Source organism: Tenrec ecaudatus, chromosome 1, assembly GCF_050624435.1.
Source record: "Tenrec ecaudatus isolate mTenEca1 chromosome 1, mTenEca1.hap1, whole genome shotgun sequence".
Lineage (NCBI taxonomy): Eukaryota > Metazoa > Chordata > Mammalia > Afrosoricida > Tenrecidae > Tenrec > Tenrec ecaudatus.
Genome location: NC_134530.1, coordinates 321,465,815 through 321,485,012, shown reverse-complemented (window position 1 = coordinate 321,485,012; position 19,198 = coordinate 321,465,815). Strand labels below are relative to the sequence as shown.

At 47.0% G+C, this 19,198-nt stretch overlaps 1 protein-coding gene and 1 non-coding gene across 6 annotated transcripts in view; both read left to right on the top strand.

Moving 5' to 3' along the window:
* Positions 1-19,198, top strand: part of KDM1B (lysine demethylase 1B) — a 59,601-nt gene that overhangs the window by 16,516 nt on the left and 23,887 nt on the right. For 4 of the 5 annotated variants that reach the window (XM_075533432.1, XM_075533426.1, XM_075533436.1 and 1 more), the window contains exons 7-12: positions 3,113-3,229; positions 7,854-7,892; positions 10,945-11,149; positions 12,450-12,628; positions 15,281-15,457; positions 16,972-17,046. In XM_075533432.1, coding sequence (XP_075389547.1) covers positions 3,113-3,229; positions 7,854-7,892; positions 10,945-11,149; positions 12,450-12,628; positions 15,281-15,457; positions 16,972-17,046 — 792 coding nt within the window. The remainder of the gene's footprint in view (positions 1-3,112; positions 3,230-7,853; positions 7,893-10,944; positions 11,150-12,449; positions 12,629-15,280; positions 15,458-16,971; positions 17,047-19,198) is intronic. The other variant, XM_075533433.1, reaches the window with a different exon arrangement.
* On the top strand, positions 741-872 carry LOC142437674 (small nucleolar RNA SNORA36 family). The gene has a single exon (XR_012782213.1). It is a non-coding gene; the product is annotated as a small nucleolar RNA SNORA36 family (small nucleolar RNA).

The following is a 19,198-nucleotide window of genomic DNA, read 5'->3' as shown; positions in this document are numbered from 1 at the left end:
TCAAGTAGTTGCTTACCATTTCTGGTACTCTGCAAAGCATTCCCTTTAGTATTTCTTGTAAAGTTAGTCAGGTTTTTACAAATTTTATTAATATTCTAGTTATCTGGAAATGTCCTGATTTTGCCATTGTAGTTGGGGGAGAATTTTGCTGAGTATATGATTCTTGATTGGCAACTTATCTTTTTTAATATTTGAACAGAAAGAGTGAATTTATGGATGGGGATACTTTTGGAAGAAAGTCCAAAGGGCCCTTAGCTAGTCTTGAAGGCCCCTGGGGAATGTAGAGTAGAACTTTGTAGTCCCTAATGGAAGACCACCTGCCATTGGCTGGCTTTTGGTAGGTCTTCTGCCATTGGCTGACTTTTGGTAGGCTGCCTGCCATTGGCTGGTCCTCTGTAAGGTCCCTCCTTTTTCCAGGTATGTGCCTCTCAGCCCTCCAGACTTCATTCTGGGCCCCTCTTTTTAAAAAATCATTTTGGAGGGGGGGGCTCTTACCGATACTGTAACCATCCATAAATCAATTATATCAAGCAAACGTGTACATAACGTTGCCATCGTCACTTTCAAAACAATTTAATAACCCATCAGGAAAAAAAGAGAAAATAAAATAAAAACAACGGACAAGGAAGGTAAAAACCATAAGAGAAACTTAAGTCGGGTAGGGGAGAAGAAATGTGAATATTAAAGACAGAAAAGTAAAGAGAAAAGGACAAAAGGTTAGCGGAAAAGAGAAACAAAGGATCCAAAGTGTTGAGTTCAGTTCAGGGCAGCGTCCCTGTTCTGTTAATTAAACTTTGGAACATTAAAACAGGCTTGGGAAAATGACTGGGTAGAAAATATTATTCTATTCACTTTGTTCCCAGCCTACATTTAAAAAAGAAAAGAAAAGAAACAGGAATAGAAAGTAAAAGGGGTGGGAGTGGGGGTAGGGAAGACAGCAAAGCAAGGAGAAACCGAGGCAAGGGCAGGTCCCAGAGAAGAGATACCTGGTCCTCGGTGGCCATGGTGTTGTCTGGGGTCACAGCACCGGACCTGGAAGTAGTTCAATTTGACTGAGAGTGACTGACCTCAGTATACTTGTGCCCAGGAAACTCCTTTGGGTCCAGAGTAGCTGGGGGTGGGGGGACTGGTTGTAGAAGGAGTTCTTGCCTACTGGGGCTGGTCAGGGATGTGGCACTGTGTGTTCTGTTGATCTGATGAGGCAGGCTCACGTCAGGATGACTCACAGGGAGGGGATTCAGAGGGCCAGGCCCCAGCCTCTAACAGAGCAGGCGTTGTGCAGGGGTGGCGGCGTATCTTGTCCCTGGGTGGATGGAGGAGGCTATGGGGACGGCAGGAGGTTGCAGCTGGACATGGGTGCAGATTTGTGTTGTTAGACTCCTGTCTGGATCATTTGCTGCTTGCCAGAGTTCCCCTGTGGAGGTGCTGGGTCACTGGTTTGTCTCTTCTCCCACCACTTTCCCAGCTCACTGTCTTGGCTGGTACTCAGTGCACGTCTCTCCCCTTTATGCTGAGCTTCTGAAGCTCACAGTGCCAGGGTTGTTAGGCGTCTTTTCAGCTGGTCTCGCATGTCTTTATTGAAGGTCTGTGTAGTGTGCCTGCCTAATGCCTCACCTTGTTGGAACTGTCTTTGATATATGGTGTGAAGTAGAACTGACTTTTTTTTCTTTTTTATGCAACTATTATAAAAAAACACTTCTAAATTTAGAGTAATTTTAAGTTTACCGAAAATTCATAAAGATAATCTAGAAAGTTCCTCTATATCCTTCACCCACGTTTTCCTAATGTCTCATCGTGTGCATCAAAGCTAAACCAAACTTGCTGCCATCAAGTCAGTGCTGAATCATAGGGCCTCCTGGACCCCAGTGTGTGGTTAGAGGAGGGGTGCCAGCCCACCACTAATCATGGGTTTTGTCGGCACAATTTGGTTGAGTTATATGTATATTAAAGTCACCGAGAGCATGAGAGATAGAAGAGATATTGAAATAATGGAGTCAGACACATTTCATGGTAGCACGCTCACCTCAGCCCCACTTGGTGTTCCACGTGGAGAGAGAGGGAAGTGAAGGAGGACAGGGGAAAGTGAACAGGGGAGGAGAGGATGGGAGGAGAGGGGGAACCAAGGAGAGGTCAAGGGAGGAGCCGAGAGAGCTCTTTATTAACCCCATCCTATATACCTCTGGGGGGAGTGTTCAAGACATACGTCACAGGAAGGGGTTGCACTATAGGTTATACAGCAATGAGAGGGGACAATCTAGGAACATACACGCAATAGGAAGGGGAGGGATTGGGGGCATACATGTGACAAGTTGGTTGGATCCTAGCTTCAGGATGGCAGCTTAAGTTTGGATGTCAAGGAGCCAGTTTGACCTGTTCTCTGGATACCCATAGAAACTATTATCAGTAGGGTGCAAACCCCACCTACAGGAACCAGACTAATGGTCGAAAGCCTTTAGGAAGAAGTAGTCTATTGTCCTTAGCAGCAGAGAGCAGTCTGGAGACTGACTGCCTCCAGGGCAGATATCTGTAAGCATCTGACCACCTCCCAAAGCTTTGGGGGAGACAAAGCTGGGAAAAATTCTCTTTATAATCTCACACCTGTGGGTTTCTGAGACTGTAATTCTTTTGTGGGAATGGAAAGCCCCATCTTTCTCCCGGAGCTGCTGGTAGTTTCAAACTGCTGACCATGCGGATCGTAGCCCAACCTGAAAACCACTACCCTACTAGGGCTCCTATGATGATTTATCAAACTAAGGAGATAACATTGATATATGCTAATTGGTAAACACCAATCTTTTATGCAGATTTCACCCATTTTTTTCCCACTTTTTTTTTTAAACTTCCCTTAGATTCCTATCAGTAAACTTTTGTGACAATAGCACTTGGGTCCCCTTGTGCGCTCGCTCATGGTGCCTGATGTAATTAACATCCAGTTAGAACTTATCCCAGTGGGAAAAGGGGGTTATTGTGGGTATGGATGGTGCGCATGGGAAGCAGAACCATCCAGGAGTGTTAGAAAGGGTGAGCGACATCATGTGGAGAAGCTGGTAAAGTGAGTAATAGAAAAGAGAAGCGGTCACGTACTCACCTTGCCCCACTTCTTCCCTTCTAGGTTCAGTGTACCAAACCCGAGTGCAGGAAGTGGAGGCAGCTGACGAAGGAAATGCAGCTCACTTCACACATAGCAAGGACTTACCGGTGTGGTATGAAACCAAATGTTCCTCTTAAGGTAGGCTCTCTGCTGGCTTTCCTTCTGGATTTGTTGATAGCACCACATGTAAATACACAGTCATGGTATATGGTTTTCTTTTTTTTTTTTTAATTTTAACAATTTATTAGGGGCTCATACAATTCTTATCACAGTTCATACATATACATACATCAATTGTATAAAGCACATCTGTACAGTCTTTGCCTAATCATTTTTTTCTCCTCTTTTCTTTTTTTACATTTTATTAGGGACTCATACAACTCTTATCACCATCCATACATATACATACATCAATTGTATAAAGCACATCCATACATTCCTTGCCCCAATCATTCTCAAGGCATTTGCTCTCCACTTAAGCCCCTTGCATCAGGTCCTCTTTTTTTTTTCCCCTCCCTCCCCTTTCCCCCTTCCCTCATGTGCCCTTGGTAATTTATACCTCGTTATTTTGTCATATCTTGCCCTATCCGGAGTCTCCCTTCCCCCCTTCTCTGCTGTCCCTCTCCCAGGGAAGAGGTCACATGTGGATCCTTGTAATCAGTTCCCCCTTTCCAACCCACTCACCCTCCACTCTCCCAGCATCGTCCCTCACACCCTTGGTCCTGAAGGTATCATCCACCCTGGATTCCCTGTACTTCCAGCCCTCATATGTACCAGTGTACAGCCTCTGTCCTATCCAGGCCTGCAAGGTAGAATTTGGATCATGGTAGTTGGGGGGAGGAAGCATCCAGGATCTGGGGGAAAGCTGTGTTCTTCATCGGTACTACCTCGCACCTAATTAACCCATCTCCTCTCCTAAACGCCTCTATGAGGGGATCTCCATTGGCCGACACTTGGGCCTTGGGTCTCCACTCTGCACTTCCCCCTTCATTTAATATGGTATATATATATATATATATATATATATATATATATATATATATATATATATATATATACACACACACACATATACACATATATACGCATACATACACACATTTATATCGTTGTTTTTTTTTTGCATGATGCCTTATACCTGGTCCCTTGGCACCTCGTGATCGCACTGGCCGGTGTGCTTCTTCCATGTGGGCTTTTTTGCTTCTGAGCTTGATGGCCGCTTGTTCACCTTCAATCCTTTAAGACCCCAGACACTATCTCTTTTGATAGCCGGGCACCATCAGCTTTCTTCACCACATTTACTTATGCACCCATTTGTCTTCAGCTATCCTATCATGGAGGTGTGCAGTCAATGATATGATTTTTTTGTTCTTTGATGCCTGATAACTGATCCCTTCGGGACCACTCGATCACACAGGCTGGTGTGTTCTTCCATGTGGACTTTGTTGCTTCTGAGCTAGATGGCCGCTTGTTTATCTTCAAGCCTTTAAGACCCCAGTCACTATCTCTTTTGATAGCCGGGCACCATCAGCTTTCTTCACCACATTTACTTGTTCACCCACTTTGGCTCCAGCCGTTGTGTCGGGAGAGTGAGCATCATAGAGTTCCAATTTAATAAAAGAAGGTATTCATGCATTGAGGGAGTGTTTGAGTAGAGGCCCAAGGTCCTTCCGCCACTTTAATACTTGACCTATAAATATAGACACATAGATCTATTTCCCCATCCTCCTATATATATTTGCATGTACATGTCTTTGTCTAGACCTCCATGAATGCCCTTTGACTCCTAGCTCTTTCCTCCATCTCCCTTGACTTTCCTCCTGCCCTACTACCATGCTTCATCGCCACCTGGGCTAGAGTATACCTCTTCTCTAAGCAACCTTACCCTTGATCATTTCCCACCATGCTTGCCACTCCCCCTTCTCTACAATTTGGGGTCCCATGTTTTTCCCTTGTCCCTGGGTTTGTTAACACCACTTCCTTACCCCCCCTACCCCCCCACCCCAAGTCCCCCCGGAACTGTCGGTCCCGTTGTTTTTCCTCCAGATAGTTCATCCAGCCTGTCCTATTCAGACAGACCTGTGGAGTCACTAACATGCACGAAAACAAGACAGAGGAAAACAAAGCAACAGTATACAACCAGACAACAAAACAACAAAAACAAACCACTGACAAAGAACAGAACAAAACAGTTCACAAGAGAAAAGCTTGTAGTTAGTTCAGGGATCGTTTGCTGGCCCTTAGGAGCGTTTTCCAGTCCAGTCTGTTGGGGCACCACGCCCTGGCCCCAAAGTCCACTTTCAGCATTCGCTGGGGACCTGGCCACTCCATTCCCTTGCTGTTCCGCTGCACTCCCCCAGTGATTTGCCTTGGTGTGGTGGGATCAGGTCAGGTGCAATTCCCACACTGTGTCTCCGGTGCTGTCCCCTGTATTGCCCTTAGTCACTGAGGGGCATCATGTCTCATAGTAGGGCCAGCCATGTTGTTCTCTCTGTGGACTGGCTGCTCTACTCAGGAACATCATCATCATGGCCTGGTGGGCCAGGCTGTGCTCCACTCTCTCCTCCTGCCCCTTCATCTGCTTCCGTGTGCTCTGATCAGTTATGTCCATCTCCCGGAGCTGCAGAGTCAATGTCCTTTGGAACAAATTCTTTTCGGGGGAGGGGCAGGAATCCACTTAATTTATGGTGCTGGGGCCAGCCTCCCAGACCTCTCCACTGGTTCCCTCCTCCACGCCGGGATATTGCATTCACACCTTGCGACACTGGGTTGAAGTCTAGTCCCACTTTCCCTGTGGAGATATAAACAATACCCTCCCATTGGGTGGATTAGTGCCCCATGCCCCCACTTCCCTTTTCTTCCTTATATTCATCCTTTTGTTTTCCTTTCCGCACCTCCTCCACCATTGTCTACCATGTGCATCCCTGCTTTTGGTCTGGTCTCTTCCATGGTATATGGTTTTCATTGGCCACAGTGGTCTCAAGACCATGTAGGTCCACATGTCATGGCAACCCAATTCCAATGGTTTAATGGAAAACAGAGCTTCCTTACAGGGAGGCTGGAGACGCGTCCGTGTTGTCTAAGGTTGGCCTTATTCTCACGCTCACGACAGTCACCTTCAGCACAACCCGGTCCTCAAGGCTGACTGCCAGATAATGAGTCCTTATTCTTCTTAGAAAAAGAAGAACTGAAAGAGCAGGAGTGTCCTAGTTTATTTCTCTTTTATTGGGGAGACAGGTGATTTCCTGGCAGTTCCAACAGTAGATGTCTATTAATATCTCATTGGCCAGAATAGGATTGTATAGCTAACTCTGAGCTGTAGAAGACACAAAAGAAGGGTTTATAACTAAACATGCTATAAAACCCCAAACCAAACTACAGGGTCCTATGAGTAGGAACAGAGAATGACTATGTTGCTGAATTAGGAATTTGCCATCATTTTATATTTATATGTTTAAGTTGGCAACTACTTAGTATTTTAAAATGTGTAATGGCACTACTGTGTTTACCATGTACACAAATGTCACTAGTATTTCTAGTTCTTCCAGAAATACTAGACTCATAATCCCAGAAGTTAAAATACTTCATGGAAAGAAAAAAAAAAGGAAAACCAATCACAATGATCTACATATAACCCCCTCCCAGAGGGATGGACAAAGAAAAGTGGGTGAAGGGTGACAGCGGTCAGTATAAGATATGAAAAAAAAAAAGATAAAACTATCAATGAAGGGAGTGGGGGGGAGAGGAATGAGCTGATACCAAGGGCTCAAGTAGAAGGCAAATGTTTTGAGAATGCTGAGGGCAACATATGTACAAATGTGCTTGACAATGGATGGATGTATGGATTGTGATAAGAGCTGTAAGAGCCCCCAATAAAATGATAAAATATATTTATATAAAATGTAGTATCGTAATAGGGGATGTAACTTAAGCATGTATTTAAAAATTAAGATACATATGTTTTCTGGTTTATTTTTCTAGTTATTTGTCATGCAATAAATGACATGTGATATATAAGTCATTTGTAAAAATGGTCACTTGACCTGATCTGCTACTGTGAAATATTAGCCCCAGAGTCAAGGGTAACGAATAAAATAAATAAATAAAACTATACTACAGAATGTTATGTAACTATTTAAGACTTTATGTAGATTTCTATTTGCTGATCTGGGAAGACTACTTAAAAAGAAAGTATTTTTTAAAGCAGTGTATGAAAATGAAACAGCAGGCTGCCATTTATATAAAAATAAACAAAAGCTTTTATGAATGTAAAAAAATATTTTAAAAGCCTGATACTTGTCAAAGAAAAACTGTGTAACTCAGAACTATCTTAAAAATTTATTCCGAAACATTTCTAGGTGACATGAGAGGAAAGGATGTAAATGCTTGGGAGTCAGCTCTCGTTGCTTCTGTTTTTGCATAAATGTTAGGTAAGACCTACTCATTGCCACTGAGTGGACTCTGGCTCACGTTGATCCCAGGAGGTCCAGCGTGGAACTGCTCCTCAGCGCTCTCTTGCTTCTCTGTGGGAGCAGATGGCCAGGCCTTTTTAGCGTGCCACTGCTGGCGGAATTTGTATTTCCATCAGGAAATCCCTGCTTCCCCACATGTTCACTCCTGCAGCGTTTCGTGAGACGTGTTTCTTTGCCAGCCCACTCGGTGCAAGGGGCTGTCTTGCTGCGGGAGAGTTGGCGTGGAGGGTGGTGTGTACGGCCCTTGGCGACGGTTGGACTGAAGATCACAGATTCCTCTTCTCTTGCAGCCCGAGACCTCGGACCCTTGTGCCCTCCCAGAGGACCTCGTGAGTACCCCACCCAGGCTCAGTGTGCCTTAGTGAAAGGAGAGCCAGGAGTAAATGACAGTGCCCCTTGTTTCTTGTTCTTTATGTGTTTACAACCGATCACGAAGACTTCGTGATTTATATATATATATAATGAAAGTGTTAGCTACCATGGTATTAAAAGGTGACTTTTATTACCTTACTGTTTGAATTAAAAATAAAAAGGATGTTAGTGTTGCTTTACACCGAAAGGAAGTGTGTAACTCTAGTCAACAGCCCCGCCGCAGGTGGTTTTCTCTGGTGAGCGGCTGGCTTGGACGCTGCTCGAGTCCCTCTCGGACAAGAACAGGATGCCATCCGTTGCTGGTCCAGGGCGAGCTTCAGCTGCAGGGGCGTTTTGTCCTTCCCTTGCCCAGAGATGGAGGGGGCATTTTGTGACTCTCTGAACCGTTTTTCCCTGAGCTGGAAAAGGCGGGTGCCCTATGATCATCAGCTCCTGGGACTGGTTGGATACGAATTCTAAAGTGCTGCCAACAGGAGTTTCCGCAGTTGGTGGTATTGGTTCTCTGGGAATTAATTGTTCAGGGGTCAGTAAACTTTTGAGACAGAAGAGCCCATCCTGCCTCTCAGAATAATCTACAAATTATTCAAGAGCCACAAAGACATTGTTACAAATAAATGGAACCACCATTATCTGGATAGCATCCTCTGATATTTTAATAAGTGAAACGCTGATGGTGTTATTTTTATTTTCAGTTTTATATCAGAGCTGCATGCACATTCTGAAAAAGCCGCTCATGAGTCTTGAGCTGCAGTTTGACGATCCTGTGTAGCCCCCACCCGGGCGATTTTTGGGCAAAGGGAGAATCGATATTTAACAACTCTACTTAACTCTGTTCAGTAATGTAAACTTAACAACTCTACTTAACTCTATTCAGTAATGTAAACGTATGTGATAGGCCTAGATCGTAGACACACGTACACAGACATGTCTTTACATTTAGATGTACATCCATTTTTATTTAATTTATGTTTATGCACTTGTAACAGCTTTTAACCGCAAACATTCCCATAGGAATGCAATAGCCCAAATCACTTCTTGATTTAGGTCCGACGGAATGCGAACGTTGAAGGAAAGGAAAAACAACTTTAAATCCAGTTGTAGTGCTCTGTGTATCTGCTCCCTCCCCTCCCCCCCTTTTTGAGGTCATTACTGCAAACGAGTGAAGCATCTGAGCTTTAGGACAGAGATCCTCACGGGCCATAAGAGCTTTCAGAGCTTCTCTGGTTTGGCGCGGATTGGATTAAAGGTGCTAGTAGCTTGACTGTTTCCAGTGTGATTTCTTCCGAGCTAGAGGTGAGGGTGGGGAGACCAGCTGCCGGGGGCTGCCCTCACATCAGGGCTCTAAGGGAGGCGGCAGGGTGGCAAGAACTCTTGGGTCCTGACTCAGTTGAGCCGTAGAGCCAGCGAGCAGGAAAGGACAGAGCTTAGAATCACTGCTGTAAAGGCACTGCCATTCTGCTCTCCCCTCGCCCGGTTGGAGTGTCAGATCTGGGTCCCTGCTTGACTGGCTCTTCCCCTGGGACTGAGCTAGGAAGGTGCTGGGCAGGGAGGGCAGGCCTGGCGTGTTAGGGAAGCAGCTAAATGCCCGACTGGATCACAGGGGTAGCCACGGGAGACAGCAGGCCTCTGTTAGTCTTGGCCACGGTTGGATGCTGTTGGGTGGACTTGGAATCACAGAGCCCCCATGGGACAGACTAGAACTGCCCCTAGGATTTTCCAGACTATAATCTTCATGGGAGCAGATCCCCACATCTTTGCTCAGTGGGCTCAGGCTGCCCAGCTTTGGTTCGGCACACACTTACCTGTTTTGTCACCAGTGGTCCTTACACTTGCCTCGCCATGTTGAAAACAGCACGAGGAGCCCGTTTTGCACATGGAAATGACTGCAGGGGATGGACTAGTCCATGAGTGTGTGAAGCAGCTGGGAGTGACTTGTAGGGGTGGGCGGGGGGCTTGTCTTCAATGGAGAAATGCTTGCCTTGGGTGCAGACTTTGTGGAGTGTGAAAACCTACCCATTCCCCCAGCCGGTTCGCCACGCAAGTGTGGGGTTCATGAGCCTCTGCTGGGACTTGGTGGCTGACAGCATTGGCCTGGAGTTTGGAAAACCAGCACTGTCACAGGGTCCCTAAGCGCCCAGTCTCCTCTGGTCACTTCAGACTCCTTAGACTTCTGGGAGCGTGCATCCAAAATCAGCTGTAGAGAGAGCTGCCCTCTGGATCATTTGTGAGTGTTGACTCAGAAGCCTGACTTCTAATGGTAAACTCCCGGGGTGTCTTCACACTTTCCCTGAGCAAAGACAGAGGCTTTGGATCGGTTCTGCATTTGCGGTCTTCACTTGAATGTGGTGTCCGGGCCAAGCATCCACGCATCGTTCTGGGTTTAGTGTATGTGCTGCCGGCGGTTGGAAGGTACCCTTCCCTCGGGAAGTTTTCCAGCCTCCCCAGTGCCACCCTGGTTAAGCTACTCCGTGGGAAAGGATGTGGCAGTCAGCTTCCGTAACGATTTACAGCCTTGGAAACCCAAAGGGACAGCTCCGGTCTGTCCTGTAGGGTCACTCTGAGTCACAGTTGATGTGGCAACAGCAGGTTAGGTTGGGTTTTTGCTTTGTTAAAAAGCAGTCATGAGAGCGCATTGCATAGGCAGATAGTCATTCACGCCTTGGGTCTCACGTTCCACTCTGCAGACTCTGCAGTGAAAGGGTTGCCAGATTGAAAGATGCTTTCGAACTTAAACCATAGCTAGCAATGTAGTAAGGAGAGGCACTTGGTGCCGTTTTTCTCTTGAAGGAGGGTGGGCTGTGGCTTTCTTACCTGAGAGGACCATGCCTTTGAACGCTTCCTTCCAGGGGTCTTAAGCTATTTTTGTTTCCGTGTGCGAGCCTCTGGCTGCACATGATGTGAGCGGGCAGGTAGTGGGGTGGGGTGGGCGTGGGGGAAGGCGGAACACGAGGGTTAAGGATGGGTGTGATGGCTGGCCTCTGCCCTCTTCTCCTGCCCTGCCCCCTTCAGAGAGTGGCCGAAGTGTCCGACCATTGGTGGTACTCCATGCTCATCCTACCTCCCCTGCTGAAAGACAGTGTGGCAGCTCCGCTGCTCTCGGCTTACTACCCTGACTGCGTGGGCATGAGTCCCTCCTGCGCCAGCACGCACCGCACAGCCAGCACCACCAGCCCGGGGAAGCTGGAGCCCTCGAAGGCAGTGCCCTCCATGCTCGGTAAGTGCCGCCCGGGCACTCCCAGTCCCCCATCCTGCTGCTGTGATAGGTCCCTGGTGACTCCTTGGCTCCGGGCGCTCAAGGCTACAAATCGTCAGATGCAGATCGCTAGTCGGGAGGCTTCTAATGTCAGCCTTTTAGCTAGCAGTCCAGCGCCGAGCCATTTGCTAACCACCAGGGACTCTTTCTCCGGGAACAAACCAGAAAACCAAACCCACTGCCATCAAGTTGACTTCCCCTCTAACTACTCTCTGGGACAGGTAGGGTTGCCCCCTGGGTTTCGGAAACTGTTAACTCTTTATGGGAGTAGAAAGTCTCATCTTCCTCCCATTTGAGCAGCTACTTTGAGGTTAAATTGGCAGCTCAACTTGTAACCACTCCGTTACTAGGGCTCCTTACTTACTAGTAATACTGAGCCCTCTTAATATGTAGCTGTGTAGGGACCAAAGGGCAAAGTGATCACACTCCGAGTGTTCATGAGTGGTAAGGAAACAGTTCGTGAGAGTTTGCACTGGGGAAGGATAATTTGGGCAATGCAGCTCAAAAGGCATGCAGTTGGTACCGTTATGCAATGCAGCAGTGTCACTTGCAGGCATTTGTTTTATATAAATGATCAGAAATAGAACCTGGGATGTAATTCGTGGAAATAAATTGGTTGAGGTTTTGTTGATACGTTGAAACAAAAAAGATACATGAAACTATTTAGTAGTAGGGGAATTGTTAAGTATAAAATCTTGTTTGACCCTTACAGCCATACCTAGTAGTCTCTAGGTGGCTCAGAGTGCTAAGGGCCCGACTGTTAACTGAACAGGTTAGTGGTGTGAACCCACCAAGACGCACCTCAGAAGAAAGGCGTGGAGCTCTCCTGAGGAGCAGTTCTACTCTGCCCATGTGGGGGCACCGCGAGTCAGAATTGATATGACTGTCGTAGGGACCAGAACTGGTAAATCATTCAGTGATGGGAAAATGATCACAGGACAATGGCATTTTAAAAGCAAGTTAGAAGACAGCAATTTTCCAGCTCGGGTAAGAGAAAGAACCTGTTAGGTTTAATATCATGTGTTCATAGGGACAAAGCTAAGGGTAAGTTCTACCTCGCCATGTTGCCCGACCATCTAGGAGTAATCATCAGTCAGTGACTGTTACTTCCGTGAACCTGTTTTTTATCCTTTAACAAAATGCCAAATCACCCGAGCTTGTCGCCACCATGCTTTTGAGTTTGGCGTGGCTTCTTGGTGCGTGTGGGTTTGGAAGTCTGGTCTTACAGGAGTTACCTGCTTGTGTCTCCTGCCCGTGTCAGGTATGAACAAGTACTTCCAGCCTTTCTACCAGCCTAACGAGTGTGGCAAAGCCCTGTGCGTGCGGCCTGATGTGATGGAGCTGGACGAGCTCTATGAGTTTCCAGAGTATTCCCGGGACCCCACCATGTACCTGGCTTTGAGAAACCTCATCCTCGCACTGTGGTATACCCACTGCAAAGTAAGTGAAGCGCGGGGCAACTGGGGTGTGTGTGTGTGTGTGTGTGTGTGTGAATAGTCATGTACAACAGAGTCAAGTCCCGCCCCCCTTTACTGTTCCATCTTCACTATGGTCCATCCCTTGTGACCCCTGTGGGTTTGGAGTAATTTCCAAGCCAGGGGCTCATCTCTCAACATGATTCTGGCTCTTATTCTGCTGGGATCTCTAGGGTTTTCATTGGCTGATGTTTTGGGGTGTAAATCACCAGCCAGTGGTGATCCTGCTCTGTCTGAGGCTGGAAGCTCTGCTGAAACCTGTCCACCCTGAGTTGACTGCTGGTTTTCAAAGTACTGCGGGCATGGCTTCCAGCCTCAAAGCAAACTGCCAGGCAGGCTGGTGGGAAAAGAGACACACTATGAATTTTTCGTTGGAACGGTTTTCAGGTGTAAAATCAAGTGACGTTAGCCGTACCCACAATGCCGCCCAACCACCCACTCGGAGAGCGCGCCAGTTAGCCTTTTTTTTTTTGGGGCTCTTGTGAGCCTTCTGGTGCTTTCCAGGCCTAGTCAGTACCCCAGCTGTTCTCTGAGGGACTGTGGAAGGCAGGACGTTTGCAAGACGCTGCTTAAGTAGTCTGCATGGAGGAATCGTATTCTGGTTTAACTCGGGTATTCCACCGGGTTAGACTCAAGCATGCCACCGGGTGACCTGGTTAAGTTACGGCTATTCTTGTGATGCCCAGGTGAGTAAGTTAGCCGAACTCATTTCCTGCCCCGCAGACTCAGTGCACACTGAACTGAGCAAAACTGGGCAGGATTTTCATAAGTAGGTTATGAAACCATGCTTGTCAGAAAGAGCCTGGATTCATTTTTTTCTTCACCTTTCTTTGTATTTGACCTACCAGATTGTGACTTAAGAGTGCAGAACATCCAAAAGTTGGTGGAAAGACAGAATTAAAAAGTAAGGGCGCTCTCCCACGAGCTCACCGTGGGGAAACAATCTTGGAACGTCTTAGTGGGGCTCTGTTTTCATTTCAGTAGGAAGGCGATACTTACTGTTACGTACCTGAAGTTGCGTGTAGACAGGCAGCACGAGTAAGTTTCCAGTTTCTCAGTGCCTCGGACACAGCCACACTCCCCCTCTGCAGTGGTTTGGACCACGGCTGTGTGCGTGTGGTATTGGTGGCAGACTTCCGCACAGAGTGACCTTGCTGGGTTTGATCAGGCTTGGGGTTGGAGACAAGCGGAGCAGGGCCTGCAGTGAGCCTGCTCATGTTCTTCCTGACCCTGGACAGAGCCATGTGCTTCAGTACCTGGAGGTCTGACGTTGGACCTTGGTCTTGGTAAATCAGGTCATGCATCTCTTATCAGTCATGGGAATCAAGCTGCCAGTGAAAAACAAAACCACGCCTAGCTGTTGTTGACTGGTGACTCTACATGCAGCGTGTATATCAGAGTAAAACTGGGCTGCCGAGGGTTTTCAGTGGCTGATTTTCCAGAAGTAAAGCTCCAGGTGTGTCCTCCAACATGCCATTGGGTGGGGGTGAACTTCAGCCTTGTAGTCATCAGCCGGCACTCGGCCAGCTGCTCCACCCGGGCGCCAGTACAGGCAGCGAGCTGGATTTCTCTCATCTTCCTGTGGCAGGTGTTCTTGGTCAGGGGAAAGGCGTAGCATACAAACCACAGCGCTGACTCCTCCTATGACCCTTCTCTGTGCTACGCACCTGGAAGATCTCCCTTTCTTCTTAGGTGGCTACCGTTAGTGGTGCTGTGTTGGTTCCGACTCAGAGCGACCCTGTGTACAACACTGCCCGCTCATGAGCCATCCTCGCAGCTGCTGTTAAGTGTGAGCCCATTGTTGCAGCCACTGTGCCCGTCCATCTTGCCGAGGATCTCCCGCTTTTTCGCTGCCCCCTGACTTTACCACGCGCGATGCCCTTCTCCGGGGACCAGTCTCTGCTGATACAGGTCCAGAGTTCACGAGATGCAATCACTCCATCCTTGCCTTGTTCTTAAAGCTAGTGAGAAGTGGTGGATGTGGAGTGCCCAGAGAGTTGGCCCTTGGAGTATGGTGGCACACACCTAAGGCTAGCAGTCACGTCCAACCATCTTAAACTGTACAATTCAGTGGGGAAAGTACACTTCCAGTGCTGGGTAACTTGCTCCACACCGTCTCATCACCCTGCGAGGAACCCCGCCTGGACACGTTAGCAAGCGTTTCGATGCCTCCCACCCCCATCTTCGCTGACAACCTTTAAGTTCCATTTAGGTCTCTGGGTTTGTTTTTTCTGCATAGTTCCCTTCAGTGGAACCACACAGTATGTGGCCTTTTGTGTCTTGTTTCTTTGGTCGACTGTTCCCAGGGCTCGTTCTTGCTTAGCGAGCATGTTTTGCGTGGCCTTCCTTTGTGAGTAGGAAACCTCTGTATGGACGGGCCACATTGTGTTATCTCCTCCTCTGTCGGGGGGCACTTGAGTGGTCTTAACTAAGCTGCTGTGAACGTGCAGAGCTGTTTTCTTTTCACGTGTATGCTTTTGTCTGAACTTATGTTTCATGTCTTGTCACTTCACACTCCCGAGTGGAATTGCTACATCGTGTGGTTATTCTGCATTTTAACTTTCTGAGGAAACGATTTGTTTTGTTTTTATAAGTGGGTTTTCGTTTCCAAACACAGGAAGCTCTCACCCCTCAGAAATGCATCCCTCACATCATTGTCCGGGGCCTTGTACGCATTCGGTGCGTTCAGGAAGTGGAGAGGGTGCTGTACTTCATGACGAGAAAAGGCCTGATCAACACGGGAGTTCTGAGCGTCAGCCCCGACCAGCACCTCCTTCCTAAAGATTACCACAATGTAGGTGACTCCCGCCTTAGCATTGCCGCCACCCTGGGTCCTGGTAACCGAAACCCAAGCCGACTGCCACTGAGGGGACCTCAATTCACTGCGCCCGCAACACAGAGCAGAGCGGCCCCCGGGGGGTTCTGAGATGATACAGCTTCATGGGAGCAAACAGCCTCATGCTTCTCCTCCGGGAGTGGCCGGTGGGTTTGTGCTTAGCAGCCCCGTACTTAAACCATGGTGACACCAAGTTTTAGTATGGTTAGTACTCTATACTATATGTTCACGATGCACTACTTACTATATATATATATATATAATATATATATGTATGTATATATATATATATATATATATGTATAGAGAGAGAGAGAGAGAGAGAGAGAGAGAGTATAGTTAATACGATTTACTACTTCATACTGCCAAGGGGTCAGTACTGACTCATAGTAACCCCACAGGACAAGGTAAAACTGCCCAGAGGTTTCTGAGGCTGTAAATCTTTTTTTTTTTGTCTCAGTATCTTTTTTTAAAAAACTTTTTGAAATAATATTTTATCTATGTTTACATACACAGGGGTTCATACAACTCATCGCAATCCATACATATATATACATCAATTGTATAAAGCACATCCGTACATTCTTTGCCCTAATCATTTTCAAAGCATTTGCTCTCCACTTAAGCCCTTTGCATCATGTCCTCTTTTTTTTACCCCCTCCCTCCCCGCTCCCCCTTCCCTCATGAGCCCTTGATAATTTATAGATTGTTATTTTGTCATATCTTGCTCTATCTGAGTCTCCCCCCCCCCTTCTCTCTGTAAATCTTTATGGGAGCAGAAAGCCTCATCTTTCTCCCAAGGAGCAGGGAGTGGTTTCCAACTTTGGACCTTGCAGCCCAACGCATGACCACTTTACCACCAGGGCGCCTTAATGACTACTTAGTACATGATAATATGTGAGAAATGCCCATATGTTACCATTCATAGTAATAAAAGTCACACATCATTGGCATAAAAAAATCTACAAGTAACATTTCTAGACGTCCTGGTGGCCCTGTGGTTAAGCAGTCAGCTGCTAACCTCAAGGCAGATGCTCCAAACCCACCACCTGTCGCTCCCATGGTGAACGATGCGGCAGTCTGCTCCGTAAACACGTACAGCCTTGGAAACCCTGTGGGGCAGATCTACTCTGCCCTGTTGGATCGTTGTGAGGCAGCGTGCATCTTTATGGAAAGGTCTCCCGCCCTTTCTTGCACTCTGCTGCTAGGCCGGCTCAGAACACACCAACCTTAGGTTAGTCATTCACCTTTAAGTGTTTGTACCCCTCAAAGGACCTCTTTGCATTATGCAAGCATGCCATTATTGATGGGTCTAGAGTTAGGGATTGATTGGATTGGAATCGGCATGGAGGCAGTGGGTTGAAAGGCACTGGAGAAATTTAAGGGAACTCACGTTGTGTGGCAGTTAGTGCCTTGACGAACAACTGAAACGAGTACATTGTTCTCATTGGGGCTTTGTCTTGTTTTTTAAGAAGTCAGTCATCGTCATTGGAGCTGGTCCATCAGGATTAGCAGCTGCGAGGCAGTTGCATAACTTTGGAATTAAGGTAAGATTTGGGGATGCCTGGGCAAAAGCAGAAGGTTAACTCCTCCTTTGTTTCCTGTTTTCTAAGACTTAGAAACCATTCCCGTATTGTAGCAAAGTAAGTACATACTCTCTAGAATCAGTCTTTTAAAAGATACAAAACCTGGAATTGTACTAGAAGAAAGGTAAAGGAAAACAAATTCTCATTTCTGGCGAGAGTTTGAGCCTCGACTGAGTCAGTTGGGAGTGGTGCTGACTGGATAGTGGAGCGACAATTCCTGACAGGTTGTCACTGACACGGTGAAAGCAAACACCAGTCTCGGTTCACTCAGCCCACCCTCTTGGTGGTCCCATGTGTGCCAGAGTTGGACTGGGCTACGTCTTAGGGTTTCCAAGACCCGGGTCTTCGAAAGTCGGTCACCAGGCCCTCCTTCTGAGGGACCTTTTGGTAGACTAGAACCTCCAGACATTTGGATAACAGTTGAGTGTGTAGCTGCACTACTCTGGGGTATTGACACACATAAAGAAGAAAACTGGGAACAATTCTTGTTTGTGTAACAATTGAAGATTTATCCTTTTTTTGCTCAAAATTTTCAGAAATGCCCAATGAAATTTTCTTAAAACAAATTTAAAGACACACTTTTCCTTTTATTCTGGAAAGTAAAGATCTCTACTTTCGAAACGCACTGAGCATGAGAGAATGACCGCCTTTAAAACACCGTACGTCTGTAAGGTAGCCCGCTTCCCCCTTTCCCCCTCTTTTTAAAATTCACTTAATATGTTGTCCTGTGATGGCGTGTCCTTTTCATTTTCTCTTGCTGCTTCTTGCAGCTTTCAATATATTGCTCACAGAATCTTTCAAGATTGCGGCTCAAGGCTTGGATTTTTCTTGAGTTCTTTCAGCTTCAGATGTGCTGAGTGACATTGCACCATGTCAGGAGGTAGCTTATGAACGAGAACCAATTGTGTCGAACCGATGCCCCGAACGCCTGAGCCGGAAACAAGCTCCGGGATTCACAGAATGCCAGTTGAAATGTTTCAACAGGCTGCTGAAGCTTGGGAGGGCACTTACGTGTCTGTGCCAGGAAATTTGAAGACGGCTAGTTGGCCAATGGACTGGAAGAGACCCATATTCATACCCATTCCAAAGAAAGGTGACGCAACAGAGTGCTCCAACTATAGAGCAATAGTGTGGATAATCACACAGAAGTAAAACTTTGCTGAGATCATCCAACAATGAGCTGTCAGGAGTTCAGGATGAATTCAGCAGAGGATGTGAAGCAATGGATATCATTGCTCAGCCCTTCGTTGTTCTCATGAGGAACTTGTATGTGAATCCAGGGCAAGCAAGGGGATACTGTGGAAACAGGACAGAGGAATACTGCATCATTTAAAGCCAGGAAGGGTGGTCGACAGGGTTGTATCATACGTAGTCAGTGTGTCTGCGTATTTATTCAGTCTGTATGTGGAGCAATCATCACAGAAGCTGGATGGTACGAAGAACATGGCTTCAGGCTAGAAGGAAGGCTGACTCACAACCTGTAATATGCAGATGACAGCAGTTTGCTGCAAGCGAGGACTTAAAGCCCTCGCTGATTAAGGCAAGGAGTGCAGCCTTCGGTATGGATTACAACGCTTTGTAAAGAGGACCAATTTCCTCACAGCCAGACCACTAGGCAAAGTCACATCATGATAAATGGAAAAAATGCTTGGGATTGTTCAGAATTCCATCTTGCTTGGGTCCACAATCAATGCTCAGGGAAGCAGCAGTCAAAAGATCAAGACGCATCGCATCAGGTAGATTTACTGCACTAGACCTCTGTAGAACATTCAGTAACATGGGTGTTACTTTGAGGACAAAGGTGCGCCTGACAAGTCATACTTCCCATCGCCACATACGCAAGTGAGAGTTGGACATGGATTAAGGAAGACCAAAGAGGAATCGATGCACTTGAATGGTGCTGGAGGGAAATACTGGAAGTACCATGGACTGCCTAAAGGACAAACCGATCCGTCATGGAAGAGGCATGGCTAGCGTGCTCCTTGCAGGCCAGGATGGTGAGACTTCGTTGTCTTGCATACTCTGGGCACTGTCATGAAAGACCAGTCCCTGGAGATGGACATTGTGCCTGGTACAGTGGAGGAGCAGCGAAAAAGAGGAAGGCCCCCAAGAT